The sequence below is a fragment of the Cygnus atratus genome, chromosome 3 (assembly GCF_013377495.2).
Source record: "Cygnus atratus isolate AKBS03 ecotype Queensland, Australia chromosome 3, CAtr_DNAZoo_HiC_assembly, whole genome shotgun sequence".
NCBI classification, from domain to species: domain Eukaryota; kingdom Metazoa; phylum Chordata; class Aves; order Anseriformes; family Anatidae; genus Cygnus; species Cygnus atratus.
In genome coordinates, this window is record NC_066364.1 from 101,496,478 (window position 1) to 101,516,611 (window position 20,134).

The 20,134-nt window shown below is 37.6% G+C and overlaps 1 protein-coding gene across 2 annotated transcripts in view; it reads right to left on the bottom strand.

Annotated features, from left to right (window-relative positions):
• Positions 1-20,134, bottom strand: part of CENPF (centromere protein F) — a 42,380-nt gene that overhangs the window by 7,269 nt on the left and 14,977 nt on the right. For both annotated transcript variants that reach the window (XM_050709970.1, XM_050709971.1), the window contains exons 9-17: positions 18,385-18,513; positions 16,678-16,800; positions 14,932-15,009; positions 12,873-13,008; positions 8,957-11,733; positions 5,103-7,406; positions 4,387-4,539; positions 3,131-3,307; positions 412-592 (exon numbers count right to left, since the gene is read on the bottom strand). In XM_050709970.1, coding sequence (XP_050565927.1) covers positions 412-592; positions 3,131-3,307; positions 4,387-4,539; positions 5,103-7,406; positions 8,957-11,733; positions 12,873-13,008; positions 14,932-15,009; positions 16,678-16,800; positions 18,385-18,513 — 6,058 coding nt within the window. The remainder of the gene's footprint in view (positions 1-411; positions 593-3,130; positions 3,308-4,386; positions 4,540-5,102; positions 7,407-8,956; positions 11,734-12,872; positions 13,009-14,931; positions 15,010-16,677; positions 16,801-18,384; positions 18,514-20,134) is intronic.

Sequence of the window (20,134 nt, forward strand, 5' to 3'; positions counted from 1 at the left end):
AAGCATCATTTACAGTAGAGTTCATCTCATGCAATGAACTTTAAAGGAACCAAGGGAACAGGAGTCAGAGGAGAAAGCTAGGGGAAAAATGACAAGTGTTGTACACAAACTCTTGTTTAAAAAAAAATAAATGCTTCTCCCTTTTTCCTTAAGCTACTTTGGACCAAAACAATGTAATATTTAATAAAATATATATTCATAATCCATAGTTGCTTCTGATAGTTTAAGAGAAAGGAGATGAATTAAATTTTCAAAACGTCTGACATATCTGCGGTGGTACTTACTTGTACTAGTTAAAAATCGTGCTCTGTATTAGTGCTGCACATGCAAATGGACATTCTAGAAAAAAAAACGTTTTGCCAACTAACACATTGCTAGGAAAGCATTAAGACTGAATCTAGCTTCAGTTACCTTCTTTCTCCGACATGTTTAGCTCTTTCTTCTTTAATATTTCTTCGCATTTTGTTAGTTGTTTCTGCAACCGTTCCTTTTCCTTTTCCATATGCTTACAGGATTTCATCCACAGCTGCACTTTACTCTCGGCAAGTTCATTTTTCTTCCTTAGTCGAACTATGAAGTTCGCATTATTAACCTACAAAAGAAAAAATACAGTTGTTATACCAGAAGCATAATTCTTCTGTTTAAACGACCCACTATCAAATGGAACCTCCTCAACTGTTACGCAATATTAGTAGTAGACCATGGTGGTAATGTAGATTTGTTTGCTTGTTTCTGTACAACCTCATTACAGCAGCTCTTTTATCCCTGACACAGGAAAGTCCTTCTTCTAGACAGATACATACATGAGATTAACTATGCAGAAAAACGCAGGATCTGACACAGCAGTCCATTTGCTACCTGTTATCCCCACACCGATGTGGCATGAGGAAGCACTGTGTGCCAGGTAATGTATTTCAAACCAATATTCTGAATCGTAAGGCACTCTCCTCCTAGTCTGAGTTTTGCTGGTCTTCTTTTTGTCCCTACTGTATCTCACTACCACAGAAGCAAGAAAACCCAGGCCTGCTTTGCACTCTCCATCTCAGCTCAGAAGTACCATTCCGAGCAGCAGCAGATCACTCCTTGCTATCCACTCCCACTCTCCTGGGCGGCTCTCTGCTCTGAAGCAAAGCTGGGTGCAAATGCCACAGAAAGCACAGCCGGAAGCCTCGTATCATAGTTACAGTGCCGTGGGTACTGCGCTTTGTCACCAGCACACATCCTGGAGTTTCCTATCAGCACCTTGTTGGTATTAAACAGAATAATTAACAACTAACACTACAATGGACATCCCTATTGAATACAGAACTTTTGAGCAAGGGGAACATACTGTAATTCAGCACTTAATTGCAAGTATGCTGAATCGATTATTTATCTTCAAGAGCCCTTTTAGAGAGAGAGAAACTCATTTCTGAAGTGGAAGCACAAGATTGAAAGCCAGCAATCAATCCCAGACAGCAGCAGGACAAATAATGAAGATAAGAAAAATGCAGGGGAAATTAATAACCAGAATTTCAGCTACAGGGACAGTTAAACTTCACCTGTGCTACTAGAAGCCAACCAAGCACACCTAGAACTGTTCCCAAGCTATCAGTTGTTCACAGAAAGTGGAGCTACCATCATTGAGAAGAGTTCTGTCATTCACAGAACGACTCCAGTTAATCATTTTAATGAGAATTCTATATAAAATGGAGTCGATAAACTCTCAAAATCAAGAGCAAAGCATCAAGATATGCATAAAACAGAACATGGTATCCTTTACCATCGAAGTAATTCACAAACAGAAAACAGAGGCACTGCAAAGCCACTTTTGACTGCAGTTTAACCATGTTATAACCAAGTTGAGATGTTCAGTGGAGACAACAGACGGCTGTGTTTCGCATCGCAAACCAGTTGTAGGTGATCTAAGTCGTGGCATGCTTAACAAAATTTTTCTAATGTAGATCAATAGTAACAACATTTCCTCCATGCTCTGTGCTCTCATTAGTGAAACAAAGGCTGTATATTAAAGTCAAACCAAATCTCTGGAGCACTGATTCCTACATGTACGTTAATGTACTCTGCCTTAATGCTTGAATATTTTTTTCTTACCTGAAAATTTAGGAGCTCTCCTAAAGTGTGATTAGCTAGTTTAAGAGAATAATTTAATTCTTCATCAGCTGACATCAGTTGCTCAAGTTCCAATTTTTGTGAGCTGTTAAAGAGCCCTAATGAATTCATCTTATCTTGACAGGCCTCAATTTGCATTTCATTCTCGAGAGGGAAAATGTGCCTAATTACTATGCTGCTAAAAAGGACACTACGCTATATTTTGAAGACATACATAAGAGCATATCACTGCCAATGGGAATTCCATAGCAAACTTGCTTGGTATGTTTTGAGGAGTTTAAAACTGAAAGACTGATTTGTCACAAGTATGCATTTTTTATATCAGTTTGCCTTTAAGAGCTCTGCCATTTGAAAGGCCCTATATTTTACTATAACTTGCTTTTAAATTTACTTCATAGTCATAGAAATGAAACTTACTTAGAAATAATTAGAGCAAATTGTTTTTCAGTGTCTTCCTGGTCTCAAGTACATATTCATACACATTTATGACTCCTCCATACAAAGATAGGGCTCTTTGTATACAACACAGAATCGTAGAATGGTTTGGGTTGGAAGGGGCCTTAAAGACCATCCAGTTTCAATCCATCTAATTCCATGTTGAGCTTCTCATCAAGGAACACCCCCAAGCCCTTCTCCTTGGGGCTGCATGGCTAAAACTGTGGTATTTTCAACAAATTAGCCATTTATATTCTTCAACATTTAACTGTTCCCTCACCATTCTTACCAAAAGAACTGTTTCCTGGACTGAAACACACTGCTGCTCTCCCTTTTTCAAGTGTATAGTCCCAGCTAAGTTATATATACTTAACACTAGCTGAGTACTGAGGTAAATTCACCTTCTACTGTTTGTTAAATGAAAAAACAATTTAACACTTTCTGAGTTCTAAGGTAAGTATATAGAGAGTTTGGAAATGTTGTTACCAAAACCAGGTTCTTTTACAGTAGGATCAGGGAAGTTTTTTAAAATACCTAAAATTTAATTAAAAATTCACAACACCAATCTTCCCATTTCCTGATTTACCTTTCTGTTTGCTTCTGTCAAAGCATCCTGAAGTGCTTTCTCTGTTTGAATTAGTCTGTCCTGGTACTCTGCTATTTCTCTTTTCATTTCACTTTCTTTTTCTTGTAGTTCTTTCTGGACCATCCCCAAACTCTTCGTCAGTTCATTTTTTTCTGACATAGTTAGATGCAGCTCAGTCTAAAAACAGTAATAGCACATTACTTGATATTTAGAATTTTATCATTGGAGAAATAGCCAACCTGTTAAACTATTTGACTTTGCATCTGAAACTTTGAATTTCCAAAAACAACTTGGTAAGAAGATTGTATTTTAGAGTGGCTAAATAGATTGTAATCACAGAATGTTAAACCTGAGCAAAAAGGCAGGATAGGCAGCAAAGGAAGGTATTCTCAAATAAATATTAGGAACTGAAGGGTACACTGAGCGTAAGTTTGCCAACACTGTTAAAACAAGCAGCACTGCCAAAACCAAAGCTTAACCTCTCCAAACATAAAATTGTTCCCTCAGAGTGACTTTAAAGATTAAGGGTCACTTCTCTCACCCTCTCAAAGATAACAAAATTTTCTAAGCATTTTCATTTTGATCCACTTTTTTGATGGTACTTTTTGGACAGCTGGCCAAAAGGAAAATTTATTTCCATGCAGGATTTCTGAAAGCTGCAGAAATCTCCATTCTTTCTCCACTCAAAATCTTCAAGGCCACAACAGAAACAAGCCCCTGGTTATAAAATTTTGTAGCTGTCATTAGCATATCCCAAGGCCACGTAAATTTGTTTAAAGATGTAATATTGGTCACAAATAAGCACGACCTACATTTATCTCCACAGTAAATCAGCCTCTGAGAATTAAATATTAACAACTTAAAATAAAGACTCATATTTTGTTTCTTCCTTTACTTTGTCTTGAAAGAAGTTTATTCTTTAAAAGAAACTTGAGAAATGTTGCATTTTTTATCTAACATCCTCAGCCTAACGATTGCATGTCTGCAGTAGAAAATTCTTGGTACCAGATTTCCAGATAGCCACCTGTGGCATTTACGCTAAGGAAACAATTCAGTTCCTTCAATGGAGGCAAAAGGCAAAAAACAATAACTAATCATCATTCCATCTCAAAATAGAACATGAAATATTCAGAAACTTGGAAGCAAGAACCTGAAATACTGGTCAATAGCACAGCTCCCTTGACCAGCCCACACACATTCTCAGCTAGAATAAATCTGGCCTTGAATACGGAAATAATACAGGTGCAGTAACTAACTTTGTTCTTTTCTGAGTGTTCTTGGAGAAGCTGTATTTGTTCAGCAAGCTTGTTCTTTTCCGTGGTAAATTCTTCCTGTAATTTGGAAATCTTCTGTTCAGTATCACTTAGCATGGCTTCCAGCTCAATACAACTTTCGGTCAGTTCATTTACCTGAAATGAAATTTTATTTATTTATTTATTTTTTAATTTTAAATTAGATGCGTCATGACCTCCCAAGAATTTTTGTACGTAAATACGAGCAGTTTTAAAGGTGAGTTAGTTTATTCCCATTGTTGCTCCAACTCCAAGCAAGGGTCATAACAGATTAATGTCATTTTGACATAGCACTTGTCCAATTGATGTTTAACTTTCTGTTGAGCTCTCCAAGTAGTTATTCTTGATGTAAAAACTCACTCACCCACTATTCGTTTGTCTTTCCTCTTTTTCCTTCTACGGGAAAGAGGAAAATATCCTGCATTATTTGATTCAACTTCTTCTATGCCTACTTCCAAGCAACCGTTTCATTCGGCCTACATAAAACACTGTCATGCTTTCCAGCTCTAAATACAGTGCAAACTTGTGATCAAATTGAGAACATAATTTTAAAAATAGGACGTTTACTGTAAAAGTCTGAGGTTAAAGTTATTTTAACATATTAAGGAAGTGGTAAGCCCAGAGGACACTTTACCCTCGTTCTTAAAAAGGGAACTGTGCCCTAAGGGAAATGGTATTACCTTTTTAGATAAAGCAGTCTTTTCACGAAGAGTAGATTCCAGCTCCTTCTCAAGGTCTTTATAGGACACTTTTAGAACATTCAGGATATCCGGGAAGGTTTCATTATTAGAAAAATGTTGCGCCTTTAGCTTCAGCTCAGCAACCAAGTTATGCAGCGCTTTTTTTTCCTGGTGCCAACATTCACACTCTTGTTCCATGTGTGTCAACTGTGAAGACAGCTCCTCTGTTTCTTTCACGTGCTGCTGGAGAGCACAATTTTCCTGTACTTTTTCATCCAGCTTTTGTTTACAATCCATAAATTCTTGAACAAGTAATTCCCTTGTGTGATCCAACTTGATATTTTCGTTTTTTATTTCCTGACACTCCTGCAGTAATATTGTTTTATCTCGCTCAAGAAGAGAGACCTGATTAATCAAGATTTGCTCTTTTGCTCTGGCAACTGCTTCCTCCTCGGAAGAAACCTCTAATTTCTCACTTACATCTTTCAGCTCAGATTTCAGCAGTAACATAGAATTTTCAAACTCCTCCTTGAGTTGCTTCTTTTCTTTCTCCTTTTCTTCTAACAGTTTTGCTGTAGTCAAATTTGAAGACTCCAGTTCGAGGATTCTTTCTTGCTTTTCTTTTACATCTTTTGCCAAACACTCGTTTTGTGAGGTGAGAACATCGATCTGTAATTGAAGATGTTTCAACTTCTCAGCCATCTCTTCCATCTCTACTGTTAACGTTTCTGCCTCTGTTTTAGCCGTCTCCATTTGAATGATGGCATCTTCTAGATTTTCCCCTGACATTTCCAATTCTCTTTCCAGCCTCTCTATTTTATCCACAAGAGAGTCAACTTTCCGTTCACTGTCTTTCAGCTTTTCAGCAGCATGGCGTTTTTGCCTCTCGTCAGATTCAATTTTTACTTTCAGCTTCTCAATTCCATGTCGCATTTGATCTACTTCTTTCTGTGCTGAGTTGAGTCTAGCAGCAAGTTCACCTTTTTCAATTAACAAGCCTTCCAAAGATCTAGAAAGCTTTGAATTTTCCATTTCTGATGCACTTAATTTACTCTGCATCACTTCAAGTTCTCTCGCAAGCAGCTCTTTCTCCTTGTTCGCATCTGCTGCTTGGTTTTGAAGTTTTTCTTCTAAACTGGAAGACACTGCATCCTCTCCTAACTTCTGCAGAAGGTTACATTTTTCACTGGATAGCCAATTTATATCAGATTTAGCAGGCTCAAGCAGATTTGTTTGTGTCCTCACTTCATCCTCTAACCTTCTAATGATTTCACTAGAATCCACCTTAGTTGACTCTAACTCTTTTAATTTCTCTTGTAACTTCTGATACTTTTGAACCAATTCTTTTTTAGTTTCAGACAAAATACACAGTTCTTGGCCAATATAGTTTCTCTCAGCTGTGACTGAAACAAGGTGCTCTTGAAGGACAGAAATAGTTTTTAGGTCAATTTCCCTGTCCCTTTCTAACTGCTGACATTTTGCCTGAAGCATTTCAGTAACGTTTTCTATGAGAAAGGCATGCTTCTTAATATTAACTTTCTCAGATTTTGGCTGCTTTTGCTCATTTTCAGCTCCAAGAAATTGTTCACGACCGTTTCCCTTGGTCATTTCAACATCTTCCAGTGTGTCTGCTGCATTAGACAATTTAACTTGATATATCTCCAGCTCAGACTTCATTTTCTCAGGTTCTTTTTCTAAAGACAGTACTTCAAGAGATAATTGTTGGTTACTGATAGAAAGTGATTCCGGTTTCTCCTTTACACCACTGTTCTCTTCCTTCACTACAGTAGTTTCCTCCAGTTCTGCAAAAGCTGAGCTCTCCAGAGCTAATTGTGCATTCTGAAAGTGCAGGTGTGAGTCTAACTTTTTGACTTCCATTTGTAAATCAACATTTTTATTGCTTTCTTCTGTCTCGCAGATCAGCTTCAAATTTTCAGCAGTTTGTTGCTTTGCCTCCTCCTGAAGAGCTTCAGTGCTTATTTGATTTTCAAAGAAATCCTCTGAACCCAAAAATATACTACTATTAGAAAATGACAATGCGCTAACGTGATATGAAGGGCTGGTGATTTTTCCTGATGTATTTCTACATTTTTGTTCTCCGGAAACCTTCTCAGAACAATCTTCTACTAATCTTGCTTCAGCAGTCTCAGTTACATTTTCACACACACAGCTGTCTCCTACAGGAGATTTCTCAATGGGGATTAGTTTTGGTTCATTGTTTCTTAGTTCTGGGCTTCCAATAGGGAAGGGCTTCCAAGAGGGACTTCCCAAGTGATAAAGACTATTGTTTTCCTGTTGAGCGTTCTGCAAAGTTTAAGAATCAATTAAAAATTTAAAAAATAAATACATATAAATAAAAACGAAAAAGCAAGGTGAGTTTTAAAAACTTTCTTAAGCCAGTGAAGCTTCCCTCTTATGCAAAATAAATAGACAGCATCCTTCTCAACTTCAGAATCTGCACAATTTTCCTATGTAAAGAATTTACACTTACACATGCATGCACGCATCTTTGGCCAAAAGATTTTAAAGATATTGAGGGAGAAATGTCAGCCAAATTTACTAAAGACAAAATACAAAAACTGTGAAAAATTGTAAGTATCACTAATGGGAAAATTGTTTACTGCTCATCTTCTACTGGGCGCTAAAGAATCTTGAAGGGGGACAAGCCCCAAATCTTCAAAGAATCCCTTCTCCCAATTGCCACTCTGTCAGAGCTGGCTTACACATGGCGCCATCTCATGGTCTCACATGAAACAAAATTGAGTGACTTCAAAACCTGAGGACTCCAAAAAAGAACAGGGACCACAAGGAGAAATTGAATGACCTGTACTGGGTACTTCATCTTGAGAGAATTCCAGCTACATGTGGTAGGAACAGTCTGTCTTCAGGTGTCTGTGTGTCAGCGTGGATACTCCAAGTGAATTGTGAGCAAAGCATACATGTGAAAGACTTTCTTCTCTGCAAGGAGCAGCTGCTCAGTGTTGCACAGTTGGACGAAATGAAGATCTTTGAGATGCTCAGTCTGAAAGAGCAGTGCTAAACTATCATCTCCAGGCCTATGCTGACCAGGTGCTGGAGACCACTTGTACAGGACTTAATGGCCCAAGCTGGAAGTTCCCCAAACAGAAAATGTACCTGTCAGATTTATGTTAGGGGGAATTAGTTGAATACACTGTGTACATGAACTAAAGTGGTTTTCCTCTAATCTGACTGAAATTCTGGTTCTGTCATACAGGATACTCTTTACAAGGAGCAGGAAAATCGAGCTCCTTGGTTGCACATCACCTACAGTGCTGAAAGAAAGGACAGCACTGACTTCCAAAATGCTCATTCTCTTAAGTATTTTTGAGGAATTTAGGCAGAACTGAAAATTAACTGTTTTGCTACCCGCTAGCTCTGGCCTGCTGTTGAGAGCGTTAAAAGGAATTAGGAGTATGGAAGCAGTTCTAGTTTGCTCTTTATGGTCCCGTAAAGGGGTGTGGGAGGTGCAGACATCTTCAACAGGCTGTATTAAATCAGAGAAGACCTAAAGCTCGCAAACACAGTACAGATGTATACAGTGCACGTGCACCAACTAACACAGCACTTGACGAAACAACAAGTAGTGTATACTGTACTACTTTCACAACTCTAGTGAACTAAACCCATTGACTTTTTTATTTCTCACGATCCCTGGGACGCGTAGGCCAGAATTCAAGGTACAGATTATTGGTCTACTTTCTTTAAGCGGTACCAAATGTCTGTGGGTACAACTTTAAACATATTTCTTTTTCAAATCGGTAAAATTCTCATTTGGCTTTGCCATAAACCAAGAGGTTTACAAGAAACTGTTTTGCACAAGAGTGATTACTTACATTTTCAGTATCAGCGCACACCAGTGAATGAGAACTTAAATCAAGGACTTGTAGTTGGAGTCGCGCTGCTTTGAAGTCCAAAAACAGATTCTCAGTTTGCTTTCTTTCTTCTGCCAGTTTGCACTCCATTTCTGTAGTCAGGTTACTCAGTTTCTGCTGCCACTCCTCTTTGTCTGACAGGTTTTGTTGTTTAAGATGATCTATTTCTTTTCTCTCTGAAAGTATAATGTTTTTCAGCTCTTGTATTTCCTCATTTTTCATATTCTCTTGAATGTGAAATTGGTCTTCAAGCACTTTGATGGCCTTCTCATATGTCTGACATAGCATTTCAAGTTCTTCAATTCTACCCTCAAGGTTAGATGTGCTGGGAGTAATGCTCCTGGGCTCTTTAACAGAGTCCAGTGTGGTACCATTATGACAATTTTCAACCGAAACATTTGCTGCACCTTCTGAATTTATTTCCGCACAACTTTTCAGCTGATTAATTTCCTCTATCCATTTGCACATACCACTGTTAAAAGAATTATCAACCTCACTTACTTCTGAGAAACAGAGACCTGAGAAAGAAACTGTGGACTTCGTTTCATCTAATTTAGATTGTGTACCATTCTGGCTAGAAGACAGTGGCCCTGTCAGGTAATCTGTATGAGCATTGCTCAGACTTGTTGACAATGCAGAATTTTCTGCCTTTAGTATTTCAATGCAAGACTGTAGCTCAGATATCTTTGAGATCATACTACAGTGTTGTTCATATAACTTTATATGCTCATTCTGGAAAGAGAAAATTTTCTCTTTTACTTCAGCAAAGTGAATTTTAACTTCTTTGCTGGACAATTTTAAGTCTTCATAGTCAGAACTAGGTCCAGCACTGCATTCCTTAAATTTGAAGGACATTTCCTTATTATCACAATGCATTCTCAAATCCCTGTTATCACTTGGATCCGTAACTTCATCAGAAAAAGTAGTTTTCTCAGCTCCTAGATTTGTATCTGCATTACTCATTATGTTCTCTTCTTCCTCTGCCACTTTATTAATATCTGTGATACCATCAGTTTTTGAGTCTTCAAACCCAGAGATTGACGCAAGGTTCTCATTCTGCAACCTCTCACATATTTTTTCCAGCTCACTCAGTTTGTTTATTGTTACCTGCAAAGAGGATGACAACAAGACCGGTGAATAACTTTCATCCATTTCTCTTTTGCCACAGTTCTGGGAAACATCATCATCATTATACTCCAATGAGTGGCAATCTTCACCTAACACTGTAAGCTGAGAATATGAAGTTTCCAATTTTTTAACAGACAACAGTTCTTTCCGCAGTCTCTCGTTCTCTCTCACACTTTTCTCAAGTTCTGTTTCCATTTCCCTTAAAGCAGTCTTCAGTTGTACCACTTCTAACCTGTAGTTCTCTAGGGAGAGTTCTCTGTCCTCAAAATCCATTTGAAGAAGCTGAAGCTTAAATTGGTGTTTATTCAGCTCAGCATCCTGTTCTTCCATGCACTTCCTCAAATGTTCTGAACAGAGCCTCCTTTTGCAACTAAAGTCACACACCAGAGGTTCATTTTTTGTCTCTGTTTCCTTCACCAATTGCTTCCTGCCTTGAAATACAATGTCCTGTTGTTCTTGCATTGCATTTGGTCTTACCTCGACATTTAATATTTCCTGTCTTAAACAGTCAAGCTCACAAGAGGGCACATGTTGGATGTCAGAAAATTCTGATTGTAGTTGTTGAAGTTCTTGAATCAAATCCTTTTTTATCTCTTCTGAGGCTATTAGTTTATGTAAGATATCTTTATTCTCACTAAGTACTAGTTTCTCTTCTTGTTCTAATTTTGCTTTCTTCTCCTTAAACTCAATTGTCTGCTCTCTCAGAATACTCATTATGTGTACATTTTCTTCTTCTACCACTTTATACTTTTCTTGCAAAACTTTCAGCTCTCTTGTGATTTCTTCAGTTCTTGCGTCAATACATTGTTTTTCCTCCTTGTGTTTTCTGGACATTTCAGAAATGATTTCTTCTTTTTCCTTTAAACTATTAGAAATATTTTTATTTGCTTCCAGTAAAGTTATTTGGTTTTGCTCTAAAGCTCTGCTTAAATCCCTAATGGTTGCATTTTCTTGAGTAATTTCCTCAATTTCTTTTTTATATGAACAAATCATTGACGACATGCCCTTCTTTTCTGAATCCCATGTCTCAGACATGAGCTTCAGCTGTCTTACTGAATCCTCAAGCAATTTATTACTGATCTTTAAATCCTGAAGCTCTGCTTCTTGGTTTTTTAATCTTTCATTCAGAGTTTGCAGTTGCATGTCCTTTTCCTCAAGAATAGCTGAAGTTTCTCCAACAAACGTCTGATGTGCTGAAATATCTGCTTGCAAGTTACTAACATGCTCTTTAGTTTCTGTCACAAAGCTTTCACGCATCTGTTCTGTGTTACCTAATCTTTCTCCTGTTTCACCCTTGATTTGCAGTAAGTTGTCATTTTCATTTTTCCATTGAGAAAAAGCATTAGTCTCTTTTTTTAATTCTTCATATTCTCTCTGTTTGAATGCAAGGAGACTCTGCAAAGCTTCTGATTCTTCCTCCATTTTATTTATTTTACAGTTCAGTTCTTTAATATGATTTTCTTTTTCCTTGATCAGGTCTTGAGTAGAATCTCGCTGCTTTTCCATGTCAGCTAAAGCTAGTTTCAGTTGCTCTACAGAAGGTGAGCTCGCTTGCTTTATAAATTTCTCTTCCAGTAACTTCAACTCTGCTTCCTGAAAAGCATTCTTATCTATAACAGAAAACACCATCACATCATCATCAGACAACATTGGCCATCCTACTGATAATGTTTAATGAAAAATTACTACTTTTACTATTTTCAATCATCTTTTCAGTGCAAAGCATTACTCTTAAGTTATCTCACTGGATAAAGGATTAGTTATATCACTTCAGGCTATCAGACACTGTGTACTACTCATAGACATTGTTAACTTTCTGTTCTGCAGTCTAATACAAGTCTGCACTCCAATCTGGTAAGTACGTGCTTTCTCGGGTGACTGACTACCTGTTGTTTCTGTGTCTCATTTTCACTTTTTTTTTTTTTTTTTTTACAGGACCTATAACAGTATGACCTTTTCATGGATCATTCTTGTGCTCCTTTTCTGCCAAAAAAGGATGCTTAATTCTACACAGCCATTTTTCAAATTCTCATAATTGTTCCTCTGCTTTGATAAGAACAGAGTAAGAAGCAGCATGCACACATAGCGAAAAAGAAAAAGACACTACATTCCTCCAGATAGCTGGTAAGGACTGCAAATTGTCTACCCAATCAAAAACAAATCAACAGTTGAAAGGCAATGAAAAGTTTGGGCATTAATTTTCAGGAGAACAAAACCAAATTCAAAATCTTCATTCTGAAAGCTCACATTGAGTTTGATTTCCACACAGAAACAAGTGGGAATCCATCCCCTTTTATTAGTCAAATCCAGCAGAACTACAAAAAATATTTTACATTTCAACTTAATTCCTGAAAAATTGTGTTCTCAATTAGAAACAAACACTGCAAAGAAGACTCAACAATTAGTAGTTACATAAAAAAAAAAAAAAAAGGAAAATGTTAATTCAAACAAGCAAGAATTATAAAACAGAAGTTTCCTGGTTTAAATGCATTCTCTGAAATTCAGTTTGTTGGTAAGTTCAGTATACTTCAGTTAATTTCAAAATTGTGTATCTTCAGGAATTGCATATGTTTAGATAAAAATTCATTTCTATTTCAGACAAACTTAATATTGGTTAAAAATACCATCATAATCATATCCCACAGAGGAAACCCTTTTGCTTAATTCACAATCAAGTTTACAGGATTGCAGCAAACATGCATTATTGAGCATCCAACAGGAGTCCTGCAAATGTGAATACATAACTCACTTTTCATCTCTTCTGCAAAATTCTGGCTCTGCTTTAGAGATTGCTTGACGGTTTCTAGTTCCTCTTCAAGTTGGTGGATCTCCTGCACTTTTTTCTCAAATTGCAAGTCCAGAAGGTTTTTTTCCTGCTTCACTTTCTAAAACAAAATCAAGAAAGACCAGATTTTGTAAGGTTTGCAGAGATCAAAGAATTCAGTTCATTTAAATCAGAAGAAAGATATTCCACTAGGTCCTCTCTGGGCAGATGGACACTGATTCCTAAGCACTGCCTGAGAACATTAGCTGAGCATAAACTTAACTCATTGACAGCATCTGAGGCATGCTGCCAGTTGACACAGTCAGGACGCCCCTTGTTTGCATACAACAAACAGCTCCAGATGACCTACCCCAAAGAGACAGGACAGAACATATCCTACAAAATCAGAGGTGATTAAGTTAGGCTGCTTTCCTAAAGCAACAAAGGAAACAAACTCCTGAAACGGCATCAAAATTAACAGGGAAAATTATAGATCAAATTTCACTCATCATCTCACGCAAAGTCTTCTTTCTACTAAAGAATATCATGGCAACACTGTTCAAATTTTATTTAGAAGTGCTTATATTTCCAGAGGGTTATTTTGCCATTAAGAGCATTTTCTTCCAAATAAATTGAGTTTAAAAAAGCAAAAAGCCAACTCCATAACTACATTGCATCTAGGAAGCAAAACAAAAGTTCTTGTAGGCAAACTAATTTTTTTTTTTCCTCTAAACTCCTGTGCTGCTGGACAACAGATGGCATGGCTCTGGCATGGTCCGATTGGAAACAGGCCGTCAATTATTCATCCGTTTACTACTAGCAGATGGACAGCAATTCACAAAAGCCAAGCTCAAGAAACAGAAAGGTCTGGATGAAAAAAATTAAAAGCTTGCTGGCATGGCAGGCTTGTTTTTGAAACAACATAAATAAATCACCCTCAGAACATGATTAAAATTGTCACTGTCACTACCAGTTACCTTCCCTTCCAGTCATAGCCTTCTTTACACCGAATTTATAATAAAAAAGTCACAAAAGTTTCAAGGAACAAAGTTTTCTAGCAATCTCAACAATAATTTTTCAAAGAAGCACAAGTACCCAAACTTCCTGCTTTCAAAGCACCACACGCACATGCAATACCAGTCAATGACTAAACAAGCCTGTTCATTAGAACATTTAGGGTGATCTGTGGACAGAAGAACAAACAAGTTAAAGAAATTAAAAAGGCTGAATGGTCCAATTATTTTGATTCAGTGCAAACATTTTCAATAAACAGCATTCAGCAAGACCCAGGAAGCCATGCTTTAACAAAGTATCTGGTAACAACAAGCCATTTACTCTTTCCAAAGCTATAAGCAATAGAATCAATTTGGTTTCAATCCAGTCAACACTTCTACTTGTATGTTGTTTTACCCAATTTATCCGTTCTGCAACTATGCCTTGAAAAAGCAAAAATTAAACCAAACTCCAGAACCTATATACTGGTGGTACTGTTATTCAGGAGGAACTTCAGTGGGCAGGCTTGCCAGCAGCTGGGGGGACAGACTGACCAATTGTTCCCAGAAGAGCTATGGGCGTGCTTGCACCACCAAAATGTAAGCCCTACCTTACGATGCCATAACTACTAAGATATCACCACACCAAAGCTTAGCAGTCCTTAGATTAAACGTCCCCAGTCTGTCTCACAAGTAGATCCATTTTGCAACTTCTTTGGAACACCAGTTTTATACAGTAAGGACTGCAGAGTAAAACCACTGTAAAACAACAGTAAGCACTTAGACCATCATTGCAAGACTCTATACATTTCCCTCCAGGAAAGGAAAAAAAAAAAAAATTCAATCTCATTTTCTATTGCTATAAACAAAACCTACAGTCATCAAAGCCTCCAAGACTTCAAAACAATTTGATGATTTTTTTTTTTTGCTTTATACTTATTTATGAGAGTAAAGATAACAGCCAGGCCTTCAATTCTGCTAAATATACCACACTGTCTTGTGTGAGTCAAGACAGAGAGAAAACCACAGTTACTGATCTCTTCAGATAGTACCTTCTCCCCCAGACTCAGCTTCTTCACAAATATATCACTCATGTTCTGAAACATCACTGTCACCAGCTGTTCAGTTGTCTGGCCAAGACAAACAAATACGAAGAAAAAATGATTATAGTTACAGACCAGTAAGGTGGATACAAGACTGGTAGATAAAAAGAAGCGCTTCCAAGAATTTGCAGTAAAAATGGTATCTCCACAAATTAAGGTGCTCTCTGACAAAAAGGTCTAAAAAAAAAAAAATCCAACCCTGAAACCACCTGTACCAAATCTAACCTCACTCTGTAATTTCAAAATAAGAAAGGGTATGAGCCCACAATATTTGATATACAAAGTCTTTTTTTTTTTTTTTTATTGAAAATATGAAAGATCACAGTGAGAATGAGCAGAAGCTTTTAGTTGCTTTCCTCCTTTGGGATATGTTGGAAGAACAAGCACATTCTTGATTAGCATTACCACTAGAAGACACTGGCTACATTTATTTGCTAAATAAATATGTGCCAAGGACCACAATCCAGCACTGAGGCCAAGTGGCATGGAACAGCCTGTATCTGTACCACTAAAATCTTCTGTCTTCCAAAACAGGTGGCTGTAACCAAACTGCTTGCTGGGAATGGTGCCAGGCTTGTGTGAACTCCCAAACCGTGCCTGGGAATTGTACAAAAGACTCCTAGTCAGCTGGGCCAAAGCCTTGTGAAATACTGTTCTAACAATTAACGCTTTAAATAGTCACATTCCAATACCTGGCGATGCTTCCAGATATTGTAATCCACCAGCATGAATGCACCTGAACTTTCACAATATACTAAAGGTTTATCAATGCTTGTGCTGATCTGGTCAAAAACCCCTGTGATACTTTAAATTTTTTTCATAAAATTTTGCCAACTAATTTTTTTTTGGCAGAAATTATGCCAGATTATTTTATACCTGCTCATGACAACAGGCAACAAGGAAGATAAGAGCGTTTAAATAAAACAAATCACTGAGAAGGATTCCATAGGTATAAAGCTCTCTTCCCTTTATTTGGAGAATTAGAAGTAGAAAATTAAAAAAAATAAATAAAAAATGCATTGAGAGGTCTCCTAGTGGCACAACTGTAACAGTTTCCTGTGTTTCCACTCTGATTGCTACCAAAGCAAAATAATGTCACAGAAAACCAAGGAGATACTAAAGTGGAAAAGATTTTTACACAAGTGTATACGAGGTAGTATATCCACAGACAAAAACTTCTCTGAATTAAACTTTATTTTGAGGAAAGCATTTAGAGCAGTGTGTATGTGCTGGACTGTGTTTCTTCTTAGAAAAATGCAATTTTTTCAAAAGAGGATATAGCATAAAATCTTTGAGTTTGGCAGCACATACCAAAGAAATTGTCGATGATTCTAGAATTTACTTCTAAAATCAGACAAACATTTATGCATTTTTATTTCAGGACTAAAAGCAAGAATCTCTCAAAAAGCTATGTTTGGTAATGGAAGTCCAACGTGAACCAGAAGATTAGCAGTAATGCTACAGCACTATAATCCCAATCCTTCAGCCAAATATGCAAATTCCATTAGTCTACGTGAAGTTAGTGAAGACCTTCTTTTGTGTCACGACTAAAATATTAGTAAGATAGTTCATAAAAGCATTTTAAGATAGCTTATGGGGAAATACGCTATGTGGGTAACTACTAGACAGTCCTAGTGTTTACAGATTATTAATTTATATTATTAATTGAACCCGTTACCCCTCTGCATCAGTTACCTCAAAGCTTCTTGTCAAGTCAGTTTCCTTATCCTGGGCTGCTAATAAAGCCTGCTCCGCTCTGCACAGCTTCTGAGTGAGATCACTGGTATCACGTTCCAAGCGTTGCTTCACTGCCATTATCTGCAAAACCGAGCGTTGAAAATTCACATTGTGTTTACAGACATTTATAACTCTTTTTTAAACCTTCTATGCTTAAACTCTAACATTCTATTACAAAATAAAACTACGTTATCTTACCCCACCACGAACCTAAGGTTGTTTAGTGTGGTTTAGAAAACAGCTTCTTATTGCCTTTCAGTTCCTTTACCTCTGACCAGAAAGATAACATGTCTCTAAAATACATATAGACTGTCTGAGGTGGATTAATACAACTTGCAGCTACAGGCTTCAAATGAGATTGGCAGCATAAGAGCCTTGTTGCTAACCTATGCGCGTCAGAAAGGAAGGATCATAACCATGCTTCTCACTCCATGGACACAGTATTTTGAAGAAACTGAACAGGTCTTAGCTCTTTGAAACAGTCCTGTAATGCTCCAGATTTGAAAGGAAGGAAATGCCATCATCAAGTCAAAACAGGAAAACAAACAATAATATAAAATCTGCTCTTAGATCATTAGGTAATAAATTAGCTTTCTTGGAGAAAGAACTAAAAGCACTTACTTTTCTATACAAAATCAATTTATTCAGTAAGTACATGCGAAGTAAGATGTGTATAAAGAAACCTCCCTTGAAAAGGCTTGACAATGTTTTCACAGAACTAAATTTCTAAAATAAAACAAGCTTGTAAGAAAGCTGTTGTCACTTTCAGGAATACTGTTTTCGTTCAGCCTCCCTGCTAATGGCCCTTCTCAGCATGGCTTTCAAAGACTCATGGCCCTTTTTAATAATTCAGTTAGCTCTGCTGCTTTATAGCTGCTCTCAAGAGTTTTTTGACCCATACATATGTATCTTTTTCAGTCATCCTCTCTTTAGACTTTTGCTGCTTTCTAAATTCCTTAAAACTGTGGTCCCATCACAACTAGTGGGATCTAATGGCTAGTGGGAAGAAACCTTCTAATGGAAGTGGGAGAGACCTCCCCTGTACTCAGGTTCCTCCTCATACAAACCCCGATTCATCTGGATTTTGTGGAGAGGAAGTCCAGGGAGTTAAACTAATGAGAAATTCTTATTATTTATAAATTATTTATAAATAATTTTTCTTTGTTCTTTTAGCCCTTGTTTCAGCTCTCTGCATGTTCAGATGAGTGGGGGTGCTGCTACAAATGAAGTAACAGGAATGCATGAACAGGGAGCATGAAGTGGGGCTGTGGTTCCAAAAGGCAACTACTTGTTGATCAGCTTAGCTCTATCATCAGACTGCACCTCTGCAGGTTTTTCGTACAAGGTGTCTCTTGTGATAAGCCCCAACTATTCCCCTCTCACACAGCAGCTTTATTTTAGTTTCACTGTTCTGCACTCACGTCTCCTTCCCTGTGGAAAGTGGACTAGCCCCAAACCTTCTAAACCCTGCAATTAACATTTAACTACATCGCACTTCAGTGAGAAATGGTAAATACAAAACAGCTAATACAAACTGCACAAAACATCAATATAAGCTTCCACATTAATTATTATTATTTGCTTTAAGTAGAATTAATTTAAGGCAGTGCTGTCAAGATCAGTAAATCCTAGCTTCAGAAGAAGATATTAGTATTAAAAGCTTACTTTGTCAAATTCTGCCTGCAGGGAGTTGAAGTCATTTTTGGCTTGCTGTAGCTCCTGGTTCAATTTGTTTCTTACATGGCTGCTCTGCTGATCCAGCTTTTGTAAGGAACGTTGCTGACAGGCTAGTTCCTAGAAAACAGTGGTACAATATCAAAGCAATAAATAGACAAATTAAAACAAGTTTCTATTTCGGTTACTGAAGCAACAACAGAATGATTTTCATTAGCAGATACTGCCTGCTCTGAAACACCCATCTAACACAATAAACAAAAACTTGAAAACAACTTTGATGCACGCTGTAAATTTGTCGTGGGCAAGAATGGTTGTAACACCATTTGTGTCATCTGCTTAAAAACTCCTTTACAGCAACATCCATATCATGAAAAGGGAAAAAATCTAAAACTAGTAGAAGTATCAGTACTAAAATTTGTTATTTTCAGGATGTTTCAAATAAGAATTACATTAAAGTACAACACGTGGACAAATTCATCTCTTCTTTGCTATTACGTGCACACCATACTGTAGGGTTCATTTTTTTTCCTAGGAAAATCTAAAATTATTCTTAAAATAATACCCAGCATGGGACTAAACAACTAGAGACTCTTACAAAGGCAGTCATGAAAATGGCACAAAACAGACTTCCTGAAATCTGTAGGACAATCTAGCTCGTGTGGATCCTCCAACGTGCCAAGTAGGCATCCATTAAGAAAACAGTTGGGCTTGCAAGTCCTCACTGGGGCTGTTCCTGTGCCTCTGGTTCCTACAGTTGCGGTTCTGTAGCAATTTCAGTGCCTAATCAAGTGCTAATATGTTGATATGTATACACGCATATATTTTTAGCATCTTTCTACATAGAACCCAGTATAGACAGCTCTGCAATTGCATTCCCACAGAAGAAGGTGGCAGAAGCAGTATGCAAATTCCGAAAGGAAAGATGTGACACCACCTGGGTGTCACATTAGCTGACGCAAGTAACTAATGCTGAGGAAAGTACGTACGAGATCTAAGGGCTCTTTTGCAAACCTCTGGTCAGGAACATTTCCTGAGCACATGCGAGGAGGTCTTTTGGACCCTAGTGAGCTCCTTATTAATGAAAAGATGAAGTCAATGCCTTTATGTTCCATAGCAATCCAATAATTATGGAAGTTTGAAGCTCAGATGGAAACATTCAAACAAAATTTGAGAGAGAACACTGGAAATTGTTTAGACTCTGAAACCAGTCTGTGTTACCAACTCTGAATAAAGCCTAAGAAGCCCCAGGCCTTTGGCTTTATGGAAGTTAACTGAATGCACACCTGAATCTCACCTGCCTTCTAGAAACAGAAATGGGATAAGGAACACACAAGCAAGGCTTCACGGGGCAGAATTCGGTAGGACCAGGACGGGACTTAGGTTTCACAGAGTGGAAAAATCCCCCCTGAGGAAAATGCACAGACGAGAGTTCCCAAGATAGTACACATATTTGGATGCCCGAATGCATAAAACAAAACCTTTACATGGGATTTGGCTGCCATGCATAGCATCCAGTTCATACAAATAAACGAACATTAAACAAACTTCATAATAGTTTATAACAGCTTACAGATGACAAACATTACAGAGAAAGTGTTCCTCACACCAGCTGGCCTTGTTGCACAACCTAGAATGAGAGTGTGTGGATTTACATATTAGCCTTATGAAGGCCTTTTTAACAAAAATAAAGTCTACTTCACAGGAGCAGTTCCTGTGCATGGCACCTAAACTGCCTGGC